Source organism: Centroberyx gerrardi, chromosome 3 (assembly GCF_048128805.1).
Source record: "Centroberyx gerrardi isolate f3 chromosome 3, fCenGer3.hap1.cur.20231027, whole genome shotgun sequence".
NCBI classification, from domain to species: domain Eukaryota; kingdom Metazoa; phylum Chordata; class Actinopteri; order Beryciformes; family Berycidae; genus Centroberyx; species Centroberyx gerrardi.
In genome coordinates, this window is record NC_135999.1 from 28,360,914 (window position 1) to 28,374,496 (window position 13,583).

At 42.0% G+C, this 13,583-nt stretch overlaps 2 protein-coding genes across 2 annotated transcripts in view; both read left to right on the top strand.

Annotated features, from left to right (window-relative positions):
- The window catches only part of LOC139923294 (venom factor-like), a 44,933-nt gene extending 40,179 nt beyond the window's left edge, over positions 1 to 4,754 (top strand). The window contains 6 exon segments of the mRNA XM_078290081.1: positions 598 to 703; positions 1,059 to 1,148; positions 1,222 to 1,305; positions 2,824 to 2,904; positions 4,093 to 4,240; positions 4,610 to 4,754. Coding sequence (XP_078146207.1) covers positions 598 to 703; positions 1,059 to 1,148; positions 1,222 to 1,305; positions 2,824 to 2,904; positions 4,093 to 4,240; positions 4,610 to 4,754 — 654 coding nt within the window.
- A 5,793-nt stretch (positions 4,755 to 10,547) lies between these two features.
- The window catches only part of LOC139923315 (venom factor-like), a gene marked incomplete at its 5' end in the record, with an annotated part of 42,558 nt that continues 39,522 nt past the window's right edge, over positions 10,548 to 13,583 (top strand). Inside the window, 3 exons of the mRNA XM_078290532.1 lie at positions 10,548 to 10,751; positions 11,613 to 11,778; positions 12,292 to 12,362. Of these exons, the coding sequence (XP_078146658.1) occupies positions 10,548 to 10,751; positions 11,613 to 11,778; positions 12,292 to 12,362 (441 nt within the window). The remainder of the gene's footprint in view (positions 10,752 to 11,612; positions 11,779 to 12,291; positions 12,363 to 13,583) is intronic.

Consider the following 13,583-nt stretch of genomic DNA (forward strand, 5'->3'; position numbering starts at 1 on the left):
CATTCTGTTGTGCTCTACTTTATTTTGCTCTACACTCTACTCACCTTTGCTCGCTTCTGTCCTACTCTGCCCAACTCTATTCTACTTGCCCTGCTCTATTTTGCTCTGCTCTATTGTGTCCTACTTTACTCTGCTCAACTTCTATTCTATTCTACTGCTCTACTCTATTCAACTTTATTCCACTCTACTCTGCCCTACTCTACTCTGCTCAACCTTACTTTTCCCTACCACACCCTGTCCTACTCTGCTCTGCCCTACTCTTTTCTACACCATTCTATTCTACTTTACTCTGTGTAATCTACTGTGTTACTTTACTGTACTCTCTTCTGCCCTACTCTACTGTGCTTTACTCGATTGTGCCATACTCTACTCCACCCTACCCTATTCCACCCTGCTCTACTGTACTCGACTCTTCTCTATCCTGCTCTGCTCTACTCTATGATGTTCTACTCTTTTACTTTTTTACACTGCTCTATTCCACTCTACTCTGTGACATTCCACTCTGGTCTATTCTTCTCTGCTCTACTCTACTCTACTCTACTCTACTCTACTCTACTCTACTCTACTCTACTCTACTCTACTCTACTCTACCCTCAGGTGTCTCACAAAGAGCCAGAGATCCTGATCTTCAGGCTTCAGCAGAGCTTTAAGGTCGGCCTCCTGCAGCCTTCCTCAGTCACTGTCTATGAGTATTACAACCCAGGTAGGAAAACTCACAGAATCAACTGTGTTTTGAAATATTCACTGATTAATGTCAGTAAATCAGTCAGTAAATATTATGCTGTCTTTTTTTGCCCAAAAGAGACAGCATGATATGTATGCAAACCACCGCTAAACCACAAAGAGAAGAGGTTTGTGTTATTGTAAAGTTACAATATTTGACTTTTTGCCTTGAGGCAGGAAGTCCCGCCAACCTCCCCCTGAGCTGGTCAGGTTCCCACCGCTGGCCACACCCACAGAAAATGTTTGCATATTGCAACTTTTAATATTGTGGTGTCAAGTTTATTGCATTCTGCATACTCTCCCTCTCTCTCTCTCTCTCTCTCTCTCTCTCTCAGATCATCGCTGCAGTCGTACCTACACGCCCAGCGAGGACAAGGAGGAGCTCGCTCAGATCTGCAGGGACAACATCTGCCGCTGCACGCAGGGTGAGGGCGAGCACGCGTCTGTGTGTGTGTGTGTGTGCAAAAACACAGTTTTAACTCTGTCTGTAATCTCTAGGTGACTGTTGCATCTCCAAGAATGACAGCCAAAACTTCCCCAGCAAAACAAGAGAGACGTTTGCCTGCGAGACCTTACACCATGGTACGATACACTCTCACCCAACACACACACACACACACACACACACACACTGTAACCCAGTATAGACATCCTGTATGTTACATTTATTGACTCATACTACTGATACCACAAAGAGGAAATAGGCTAGAAGAAGGGGAAGAAAGATGAGAAATAAAAACAAGCAAATAGTAAACATGTTGTCCCCCACCAGTGATGTAGTTCCACCCTTGGGTCAGTCAGTGATTGCTGAGTGTCCTTGAAATATGAGTGAAATTGTATAAGCATTTTGGTATGGGACAATGAAAGGACAGATTGACCATATATTTCTGTTGCCTCCTCTCCTCAGAATTTGGCTTACAAGTTATATCTTGAAATGTAGTAACTGTAATTGTCCTGTTTTTACTCAATACAGTACAAAATATAAGAACTACAATATGCAATAAATACAGTCTGTACATTACACAATGTGCACTACAATACCATTTATAATACAATATACAATATAATATACAACACCAGGAGCGTGAGTGTTATGAATAATATAAATGCTAAATGATAAGTGATATATGGTATTGCACAGTAGGTAAGTGGTAATATGATATAAGTAGTAAACACTGACGGCACAGTGGTAGTGCAGTGATGAGTGCAATAACAGTACAACAGCCCAACAACTGTACAATAACTACAGTGTCTTGTGGTTAGAGGTTTGCCCAAAAATTCTCCGTTGACTCTCACTTCAACACATCAACCCAGTCTGACGTCTCCAAGTGTGTAGCGTGTGTAGACTGTTATGTTACCTATGATAACTTTAACTGTATTGCTTTACCACTGAGTCCCCATTCATTGTCAATGCCGCCCCCTAGCGACACAAAGTCAACGTTACAGTGTGACTAACTAACGAACGAACGAACTAACTAACTAACTAACGGATGGAGACCGATCCATAGTCCCCCCTTTGGTGGGGGACAATAAGACATGGATTAAAAACAGAGTTGCAGAGGACTATCAGCAGAGGTTCCTGAATGGTAGTGAGTGAAACCGGCGCATGCTGCAGAGATTTCTGCACTCAAAAACAAATTAATTATCGGCACATTATCGGAACATACAATTCGAGATTTTATTACTGTAGGGTGTTCTGGTAAATTCAGCATGTATATAATCCTCCAAACAGCTCGAATTTTAACGGAACGGCCCATTTATTCGCCAGGGAAGTGGAGTTACTTCACACACTAAATAGTGATTCCTTAACTTTGATATGTTCCAGAAATCTAGAGACAACAGGAACCGTAGTAATGTCAGAATCCTAATCATGGCAAGTGCCCATCAAACAAAAAAAACGAGCTAACATGATAGAAGGTTCATTGTTGTTGATTGTGAAACAGTCCAAACTGTCCACCATGCTGATGATGGTCTCGCTCTATGGAGGGCAGAGTGTTGTTGCAATGACAACTCAATAGAGGCCAGCATTGGACCAGAAATTACACACAGACCATTTAAGAGGTGATATAAAAAATGACACTACTTGTTCCTGTCCTCCAGTCTTCCAGGTGAAGGTGCTGAATGTCACCCAGAGTTACTATGACCAGTACGAGATGGAGATCACACAGGTTATCAAGCTGGGTGAGTCACTGGAATTGGTCACACACACACACACACACACACACACACACACACACACACTCACATATACACATGCAAACTCACTTTTTCTCACCTATACATTTAATTGTTGTTCACCATTAACGCTGTTCTTTCAACCATATCAACGATAGCCAGGCAGGAATTACAGACTTTGATTGTGTGAATATTTGATGCTTTCTTGTTCTTTCCACATACTCTAGAATTTTATTCTTGTGAGGGTGGAAAGGTCTCTGAAACTAGAATTTAGACTATCATGGGACACTAAAACTCTCCATTGAAACCCAGTCTAATGAAATCACCTAGCACCTATTATATATGCTATTCAATGGTAGGTAAACTCTGGGATACTTTAGGCTTTTAAATGAAGAATTGATTAAAACAAGCACAGATCCTGTACAGACCCACGCCGCGTGTGTTCAATTCTATGCACTGAAGGACTGCGACGCGGTTCAATTATCTAGTTCCATAACGTTACTTAAATACCACAAGGTAATAACATTACCTACCGTTAAAGTTTGTAGGGCAGCAGAAGACGTGTTACTGTTATTAACACAGGCGAGTTTGGAGCAAATTGTGGAATGTTATGTTTCACAACGAGAGACTCGAGCACAATGCTGCTGCTCTGTGCATCTCCAAATGACAAACATGACGTGATGAGCGCATCAGAGATCGATTTAGATACATTTCTATACGCTGACCAACTTAATTTTGTGCCTCTGTATGGGAAACACTGCATCTCACAGTCAAAGACGCCATCTGATGAAGCGCATCATCTCACTAAGCGTCCCAGACTGACTGACTGACTGCCTGCCTGACCTGAATTAGCCTTGTGATGCTCTCGGCTGCGCTGTGGGAAAAACAAACACTGAGCAATTACATTAATAAATAAAGAAAAGAAAGAACAAAGAAAACCAGATTTCACTGCACATTTTCCAGATTGTTTTTATGTAGCTGCGGTTAAGGAGGCACCTCCGTTATATCAGCAGTGGACAGCATGACTGTAAATATCTGATAATTAATAAGGCCAATATGAGCCAAATATACTGTATCCTCAAAACTATCTATCAGCCTGACCCTAATTCACACCTTATTGATTTTAGTGTTTATTTAGTTATACAGAGTTATACAGTTGTAAATAATTCTAAATCTCTCCTTCCCTCCGCCCAGGCGTGGAGGCTGGGGTGGAGGCGGGTCAGAAGAGGCTTTTTATGTCTCATGGAGGCTGCAGAGACGGCCTCAACCTGCAGCTGGGCTCCCAGTACCTCGTCATCGGCCCCAAAGAGGACCAGTGGAACATAGACAGCAACACCAACAGGTAAGGAGGATAAGTGACAGGGATCAGAAAATTCCCATTCGGATATCAGATATCCCATTGGTTTACACTTTTGAATGATCCCTCCCTGCATGATGTCCCGCCCCAACATCCTGTTTCAACATCCACCCAACACCCCCACCCCCTCCTGTGCCCTTGAGTGACAGTGACATGTAATTCACACAAATGATAAAGCTACATTTTCACAATAGAGAGGAGTAAGTCAACTAAATAGAGCTCCTATATGACACAGTAAACACAAACACAAGATATTACGGCCGTTTTCAGCCCTCTGATCTCTTAAAATCAAATCTTTTGAATCAAGGACCTTGGAAATGAATCTGTCCTCCCTTCTTTCTTCCTGTCCGTCAGGTTCATCTACATGTTGGGTAAGAACACCTGGGTGGAGCGCTGGCCTTCTTCTGCAGAGTGCTCCAGCAACTCCAGCCTCCAGGCTAAATGCACGGCGCTGGAGGAAGCTGCCTATGAACTGTCTGTCAACGCCTGCAGGCTGTAGAGGCTGAGCATCAGCCGGACGCCATTTTGGATCGAAACCTCTCTGTGCCATTTTGTTGCGAGAGTGACAAACAAATCAGTTCTGGACACAAAGATTCAGTGATCATTTTGAATTCACTCTGTGCAATAAGGACGTTTGAAATCTTGAGTTTTTGTCGTGTTGTCATTGTGAAAAAGAGAACTGTTAGTATTGTTAGCTTGTTATAGCAGTAATACCCAAGAGGGCGTTCTCCACTGATGCAATTGGTATGAGGTGGAACTGAGTACCAGCAGCAGCACTAAAGTGCAAATAATCAGTTAGGAACATCCTGAAGGGTATTATAGCTGTTATAGAATGGTTATAAATACAAGTGTACTGTCTAAGATTAAATAAAATTAACCTGGAATGATCTACGGTGGGGAAATTGAGTCATTGTGGCAGCAAAATAATAGTAAATAAAATACAACATACTGAAGATAAAGATACAGTATAATCGCCATGCTAAATAGCTGCTATTGGTTTGAAAGGATTCTGCTAAATTGACTAGTTAGAGATTAACAGTGGTTTGCAGTTTACAGATCAATCAAATCAATCAAATTTTATTTGTATAACACATTTCATGCAAGCAAATGCAACTCAAAGTGCTTCACAACACATAAAAATGCAGCAAAAAATAAAAATAGACGATGTATATAAGAATACAAATAAACAATACAAATCGGATAAAAAATACATACAAAAAACAAAAGAATTACAGGAATGCTAGGCTAAAAATATACGTTTTAAGTTTTCGTTTTAAAAGTGTCCACATTTTCTGAAGACCTTAGATCCTCTGTGTGTTGTTTCTTTTTGACATATATGATACGGCTCACTCGGTATACTGTTGTTAATTTAGCCTTTATACAAAGCACAGTGTCAATTGGCATCGGCCTCCCTGGCCATGCTGGGTCTCCGCGCATGCGCCCCAGCGTGGGCTACATACTTAAATTATAACACGTAGTCACATGACCCATTGAGTATTCTCTGCAATATGCCACACTCTGGGAGGCTGTTCCAGCTAGGACCATGATGGCTAATAGCAGCCTCGTCATGGGTCCTAGTTCAGCATTTAGGAACAGTTAAAAGACCACTCCCATAGAACCTGAGGGATCTAGATGGTTCATGTCCTAGCAGCATTACTGACATGTAAACAGGTGCCAGTCCATTTAGAGATTTGAAGACCAGTGAAAGAACCTTAAAGTGAATGCGGAAACTAACAGGTAACCAGTGCAGAGACTTAAGAACTGGGGTAATATGTACTCCTGGTCTTAGTTAACGCTCTAACAGCTGAATTCTGTAGTAATTGTAGTCGGCTTATTGCTTTTTTGGGAAGACTGGTTAGGAGACCATTAGTCAAGTTTTTTGATATCCATGCCTTGTTGAAATATACATCTTCCAATGCACTGGGACACATCATCAGTCATGTAACCTGGGGTAATCGGGTGTTTCAACATCAGACACCCTCGCTGTTACGGTTAGTTTCTTGGACCCAAATGCAGACACAGACAACGATGGATGGAGATGGAAAAAAGGTTTATTGTAAGGCTGATGGTTGATTTGGGAATGGAATGGAGAGATGGGTTGAGGCAGAAGGCAGCGGGGCTGAGTGTTGTGGTTGATCCGGGCTGAGCTGGCAGGCAGGCAGACAAACAGACGAGCAGACTGGCTGGTTGGAATGGCGTGGGCAGGCAAGTTGACACACTGAGGAGAGGGCACGAGGAATCCTGAACACAGGAGGAACACTGTTAGCAAACAGGCATGAGTTTACTCAGGTATACTTGATACTGAGCGGCCAAGAGAGTGACTACCACGAGCAAGGCGGAACAATCTGGCGGTGAGTGGATGGAGAGCCGGGGTTGATATACTGGTGGCGATGAGTGATGAGGTACAGGTGTGTAGGTGAAGCAGGAACCTGGGAGCTAGGGGAGAGAGGGAGCCACACCCACGCCACACACACACTCTAACAGACACAGACTTACACAGAGAGACAGACCGGGGAGGTGGAGACACAAGGGAGGAAGGGAACACAGGGAAACACAAGGAAAAAACTAGAGTCGCCTATGTGACCCCGCCAGTGTTGATCAAGCCGTGGCTTGTGTCCCAGTCGCACTCGCACTCCACAGCTCACTCCTCCTGATCCACAGCCATCTAGAGCATGAGTGGAACTGATGCTGGGCGGATTCTCGAGACCTATTGACTAAGTTGGTGGCCAATGATGACAATGAGGCATACCTGGAGCTCTTTGACCACCCAGCGAGAGGGATGGCCACCTGCTGACTGGGGGGGGATCATAACTCCCTTCCTCACCAGAGAAGCTCGGAGGGCCTGTGAAGATATGATGACTGCCGAGGCAAATCATTACCCAGCACTGAAAACAGCCATCTTGACACAGTACAGCTACAGCTTACCTGCAAGAGCTCAAAGGTTCCACGCTTGGCGCTACAGGCCCACCCAGCCGGCGAAAATGTCCCAACTGGCCTGCCTTACACTGTGTTGGCTGCTTGACAGAGATGGCTCGAATGCAGTTGACCAAGGAAGAGCCAACGACGGACTGGCAAACCTGTGCCCTCGCTTCCTGAGATGCTGACTCACAGGCCACAGAAGGGGAGGAGCGGGACGGTGGCCTGGGGGAAACCACGATCACAGCTGAGGAAGAAGAGAGACACACCGCCGAACCCATAGCAGAAATAACCTTGGGAATTCCCCCTCGCTGAGGAGGGAGAGCCTGAATGACTGGGAAGTTTCACTACGCTGAGACCCCAAGTTAACCTAAGCCCTAAGAGATGTCTAAGTGATAGACAACATCCTCCAACCGGGGGTGAGTACATTAACTTATCCTCATTTTAAAATCCAGAGTGGGCTGTTATATAGAGTGGCCAAGGTTGGGGGGGACCTTGTTAACAACCTGCATGTGCCAAGCTACTATATGTCAAAGATCCTGTACCTGGCCCACACACACCTCCTGGGGGCTCACCTGGGGATGGAGAAGACCCTTCAGTGGATCACTACAAGGTTCTACTGGCCTGGTATTATACGCGCTGTCCAGGAATACTGCAGGCACTGTGCCAAAGTCAAGCCATCGGTTTGGTGATCCTGGACTATGCCACACGCTACCCATGCTATCCATTATGCACCGCCAGTGTCAAGGCTGTGGCCAGAGAAGTCTTCAACCTATTCTTTGCATTCCAGATCCAGTTTCCATGGGGGAGCTCCTAACGCCGCAGCAGGAAGACCTCATGGAGCTGACGTCACAGTTCCGAGATGTGTTTTCTGACCATCCGTGACGGACAAGCATAATAGCATGACATCACAACCAAAACGGGCAAGGTCATCTGACAACGCCCATACCGCATCGCTGAAGCCACACTATCGGGAGAGGTGTGGTAAACCACAGCAGAGGAAGGTTGAGAGTATCCGAAGTTGGCTAAAGCCTCTGACAAAAAACAGGTGAGAACATTTCTGGGGCTAGTGGGTTAGAGACTGTCTCCGCCTGATTCTACCAGCCTCACCAGTGTGTAATTGTCATAAATTCGTGTCATTTTGTGAGATTGAAAGATTGATAACTAATGGATACAGTCTGTTGAGGTTTGGAGTGTTACAGGTTTTATGTAACAGTGGATCTGGTATGAAGCACACTGGTCAGTGAGTCATATCTTAGTGAAACCTATATATTACCACCAGAAAATCTCACAGAAAAATAAAATACATTTATTTAAAAGTTAAGTTATTTTCTTGCTTGCTGAAATGCTCAGCATTTCCTGCATGTTTATCAGTTTCTCCATAAGTATGCACTTAAAAATACACAAGTCATACTAAAGAAGCACATTTATTTAAAAAGTGTGTGTGTGTGTGTGTGTGTGTGTGTGTGTTTGGCAGTATAGTAGCAGGCTGTCTTCCCAGTGACCACAGTCCACCCATTAAGTCAACATGGCACAGCGGACATTACTACACATTTTATTTCTTTTACTTTTCTGCAATTCCAATTGCCAAATTAACAATTTTAAAGGGTAAGCTGTTTCACATTTCCAATTGCCACTGGACACTTTTTTATGTTTGAAGTTTGGTTTCTAATGGAACAATTTCTCTTTATAGACAAACTAGCTGGCTTGGCAGGTATGTGTGCTTAAAGAAAATAAATGGTTTTTTTCACATATACACTAGCTTGTATTATGTTTAGTAATATGATGTGTAAATTTACGTTTCAGATTCCAGATTGGTTACCATAGGTAAGTAACCAAAACTGGACTTCTCTTACCAGTGGAAACAATAAATACAGTATGACATATTGTTTTGTTTAATTGAGTTCAACCACACTGTGTATGTTTTCTGTAAGCTCATCTCACCTGGACAATCTTTTTAAAATAAACAAATAATAAATACATTAACAGAATCTAACCAAATGCCAAGTGACTTTATACCACAAGTTGTTGTTTTTCCATCTCTGCCCTGGTTTGTACCTTTCTAGCTGTTATCAGGATTGAAAAATAATACTTATCCTGTTTATTTGCATAAATCAAAGGCCAAGGGACCGCATCAGTGCTGCACCAAGGTACAGTACTGCTACCTACTTATCAAATGAATCCAGACTGTTTAAAAAATGTTAACTGTCTAGAATTCTCAAAAATTAAATATACACCTCTTGAAATTGTGATGCGTCTTCTTTGTCTATGTTTTATTAATTGTAATGCGCATTGTCATTCTGTGTTGTTTTCTATAAGTTGATAATTAGCCTATTATAATTGTATTACCAGCATTACAATTTCAAGTTCATGGTTGTTTATTTGAAATGCTTGCGTGCAATGAAATGCTTGTATGCTGGGTCCTCTCAGTTTGGACACACCTGATTGAATGTACTATGTTTTTCATTATCTTAAAGCTATTGTGATCCAAAGCCTTATGTTTAAATGCTTTTTGTTTCAAGCATTCAAGTTGATGCCTTTGTTTCTTTCCAAAGCATTTGCCTTTCCATCAAGGCAAAGGGTGGCTACTTTAAAGAATCTAAAATATAAGATAGTTTTGATTTGTTTAAGTCTTTTTTGGTCGCTGCATAATTCCATTTGTGTTATTTCATAGTTTTGATGTCTTTACTATTATTCTACAATGTGAATAATAGTAAAAATTAAAAAAAATGAGAGAAAATAATATTTTCTTTTTACTGTAATTTGACTAAAAACAACCAAACAATCCACAGAGAAGAGAGCAAATCATTGCGAACATATCGTCATTTCCTCTCTTTGGTTCGGACTTCAACAAAGGTGTTTTCACACCAAAATGATCCGCACCAGGGAGGGCCAAGACTGCCGATTTTTGGAGAACCTTTTGCAAGTTTTTGGTCAAGTTCACACCTGTCAAAATGATCCAAACTTAGCAAAAAGGTCCTAAAGTCCTGTAAATGTTGTTAGAGAGAGGGAAGCGCTTGCCTTTGTCGTGCAACAATGGAACACACTTGATGCTGTGTGCGTTATGGCCAGCGTGCTATGCGTGGTGGGGATTTTGTTGCAGGCCCGGGCAAGGTATGCGCCGGCCCTGAGTAGGAGTAATGGTATTAGTAGTAGTAGAAGAGGTAGAAGTAGTAAAAATAGTAGTAGTCGTAACAGCACTAGTAGAAGTAGAAGTAGCAGTAGTAGTAGAGCTGGTGATAGTTTTAGTAGACATATAGCAGTAGTAAGTACCATTACTGTTAGTAATGATAGTCGTAGTAGTAGAAATAGTAGCAGTAGGAGTGTAAGTAGTAGTAGCAGTACTGGAATAGTGCAGTACAAATCCAGTGTGTGATCCCCCTCCTGCAGGTTCACCCTGCTGGCTCCGGACCTGCTGAGAGCCGACAGTCAGGAGAACATCTACCTGGAGGCCAGCAGTCTGTCCGGCCCCATCAATGTTTCCATCAGCATCCAGGACTTCAGCAGGACGTCCCAGCTCCTGCAGGACTCCGTCACACTCGGTCCAGAAAACAGCTTCCATGCTCTCAAGACTATACAGGTGACAACTTAAAGAGGTCCATTCCATAATGTGATGTAGGTATTCTGGTAAAAAAAAAACTAGCCTTATTCTAAAATACTAAAGAGTATCCAAACTATAAATACCATCCACATTTGGAAAACGTGATGCCTACTCTTACCACATGACAGATAGCACAAAAAAAACAAATATATATACTGTATATATGTGACACTCCAGTCCCTGGTTGAAAACAAAGTTAACGTCCGGCAAACTAGATGCTCCAATATTTTAGAGATATTGAATGATTAAATTTTTTCTCCAAGATGGAGTTATAGTTTTTAAACATCTATGTTCAGTTATAGTGAATGTAATGATTGGTTTCACACCGCAGGCCTTCATGCTCAATTCCAAATTGTCTTTCTTTCCATTGTTGTGTCTTGAGCGCTGGCTCAACTAAGCTGCCTTATGCCAAAATGATCACAACTGTCTCAGATGAATAACATAAGATTTACACTGAAAAATTCCAATTTGAGTGTTCAAATACAGGTTTCATGTAGGTTGCATGCCCCGGGATCCAATTTTGTACCAGTTATTCATGCAGGCCAGATTGGCAATGAAAAAAATGCAACTCCATGCAGCTTTTTGCTGTTCACACTGATTAGAAAACATCAGATCTGAGTCACATGGGAGGGAAAAAACATCAGAATTGCACCACTTTCAGCTGCAGTGTGAACGTAGCCTTACTTACTTGCTTTACATTTTTACAGCAGAAAAACTAACAAGAGCAAAAGAGATTTTATGCTAGGGTTGCCAGCAGGTTGTTTGGGGTTGGGGTTTCTAATTCTGTTTCTAATTCTAATCCTCCTCCTGAACCTGATCCTGAATCTCATCTCATCCCAGCTTCCCTCAGAGCTTCTGAATCGAGACGAGGACAGGAACAAGCATGTGTACATGAATGTGAACTTTGACGACCACTACTCCGAGGAGAGGATGCTGATGGTGTCCTTTCACACCGGCTACATCTTCATCCAGACTGATAAACCCGTCTATAATCCTGGAGATACTGGTGAGAACTGGAGATACTGGAGCTAGAACACCAGAGTCAGACACAAAAGAACAGGATCAACAAGAATGAGGACTGGGAGCCGGAAGAGCACCAGTGGCGGTAGTAGTAGCTGTGGTGATAGTACTAGTAGAGGTAGTAGTGGTGGTTGTGGTAGTAGCAGTATTGGTAGCAGTAGTATTAGCAATTGTAGTAGTAGGAACAGTACTGGTGGTAGTAGCAGCAGTAGTAAAAATAGCAGTAGTTGTAGTTATGTACTACCACTAGTAGTAGCAGTTGTAGTAGTACTGGTGGTAGTGCTAGTAGCCTAGTAGAAATAGTAGTAGTAGTAGTAGTAGTAGTAGTGGTAATACACTCTTATGCATACAATCCCTAATGATGTTTGACTGCTGCACAAAATAATAAACTTTAGTCATCAAATGGGAGCAGCGAAGATGTTTTCGTTTGAACATTTTCTTTGTCTAGGCCTCATCTCTCTCTCTCTCTCTCTCTCTCTCTCTCTCTCTCTCTCTCCAGTGCGGTGCAGAGCCTTCGTGTCGTCTCCGTCCTTCAAGGCCTTTAACAGCTCCATCACAGTGGAGTTCCAGGTGACAAATGATAATTTATTCATTTTAAATGTGATGTCTTCAATACCGAGGCACACAAAAGGATGCTCAGAAGGCATAAACGAAATGAAACAAAGACAATGTCATTGTGATAACACTGCCTGGAGAAGATCAGTTGAAACATATGGGGTTATTTTTAGATCCCATGGAGGTGAACCATAATTTGAAAACTTATCATTGTGGGTTGTGGTCAAGGGCGGATATTTCATTTCACTGTTGGGGGGGACAATAAACAGAAAAATTTCTCAAGAGCAATTCCTGAAGGGGACACCAAAGGTGCCGCCAAAAGTACTGTTGTATTAAATGTATATAGAGGTCCATTATGAAACATTTCCATAAGCACTTCATTCCTTTCTTATGAAGATTTTTTTTAAAATTGCCTTTGATATTACTGGGGTCTTTCTACTTGGCGTTTCGGTGCACTGAAAAATGATCGGATGTCTGTTTTTCTTTTCTCTGCCATTTTAACTGACCTGGCTGGCTGACAAATAGACACACACACACACACACACACACACACACACACACACACACACACACACACAGCATGCAGGTTATTTACAGTAGTAGGTGAGATGCAACACCCATTAACTGAACTAAAGCTAATATATGCCTAATTAGATTTTGTTTTCCCGAAAAAGCAGATCTCTAATGTTTTGCTGTCAATGTGTAAAAGTCCAGAACGCTATGAAGCCTGCCAGAAACGTACTTATATTTAACATAATGTTTGTTGTAATTATGTCTTTTTTATTAATTAAGTCTTCATTTATTTCCAAAATTATGAACAAAATAACATAGTGGCAGCCATTTTACATGCAGTAAGAAAAAAATAATATACTTAGAACCTAATTACATAGGGTAAGTTAATCTTAAATATTATATTATAGAAATATTACTGTTACCATCTACAAAAGATAAAGTATTTTGGTATGAAATCCCGCATTTTAATTTAACCAACTATCCTGTATCATAAATACATGTCTGGCATTTGTAACAAACCAAACCGCTTGAAAATCGGTCGAAAATTCAGCGAGTTATGATGATTTTAATTGTGGACAGACCTCCTGCCTCCATACACACACATGCATTAGGAGACGCGGCTCCGTACCAACACGCTGACGCACAAGATTCAACCGCGAGGTAACGGAACAAAATGTAGTCTGATTACAATTGTTAATGTGTTTTATTCTATTGAGTGGTAGA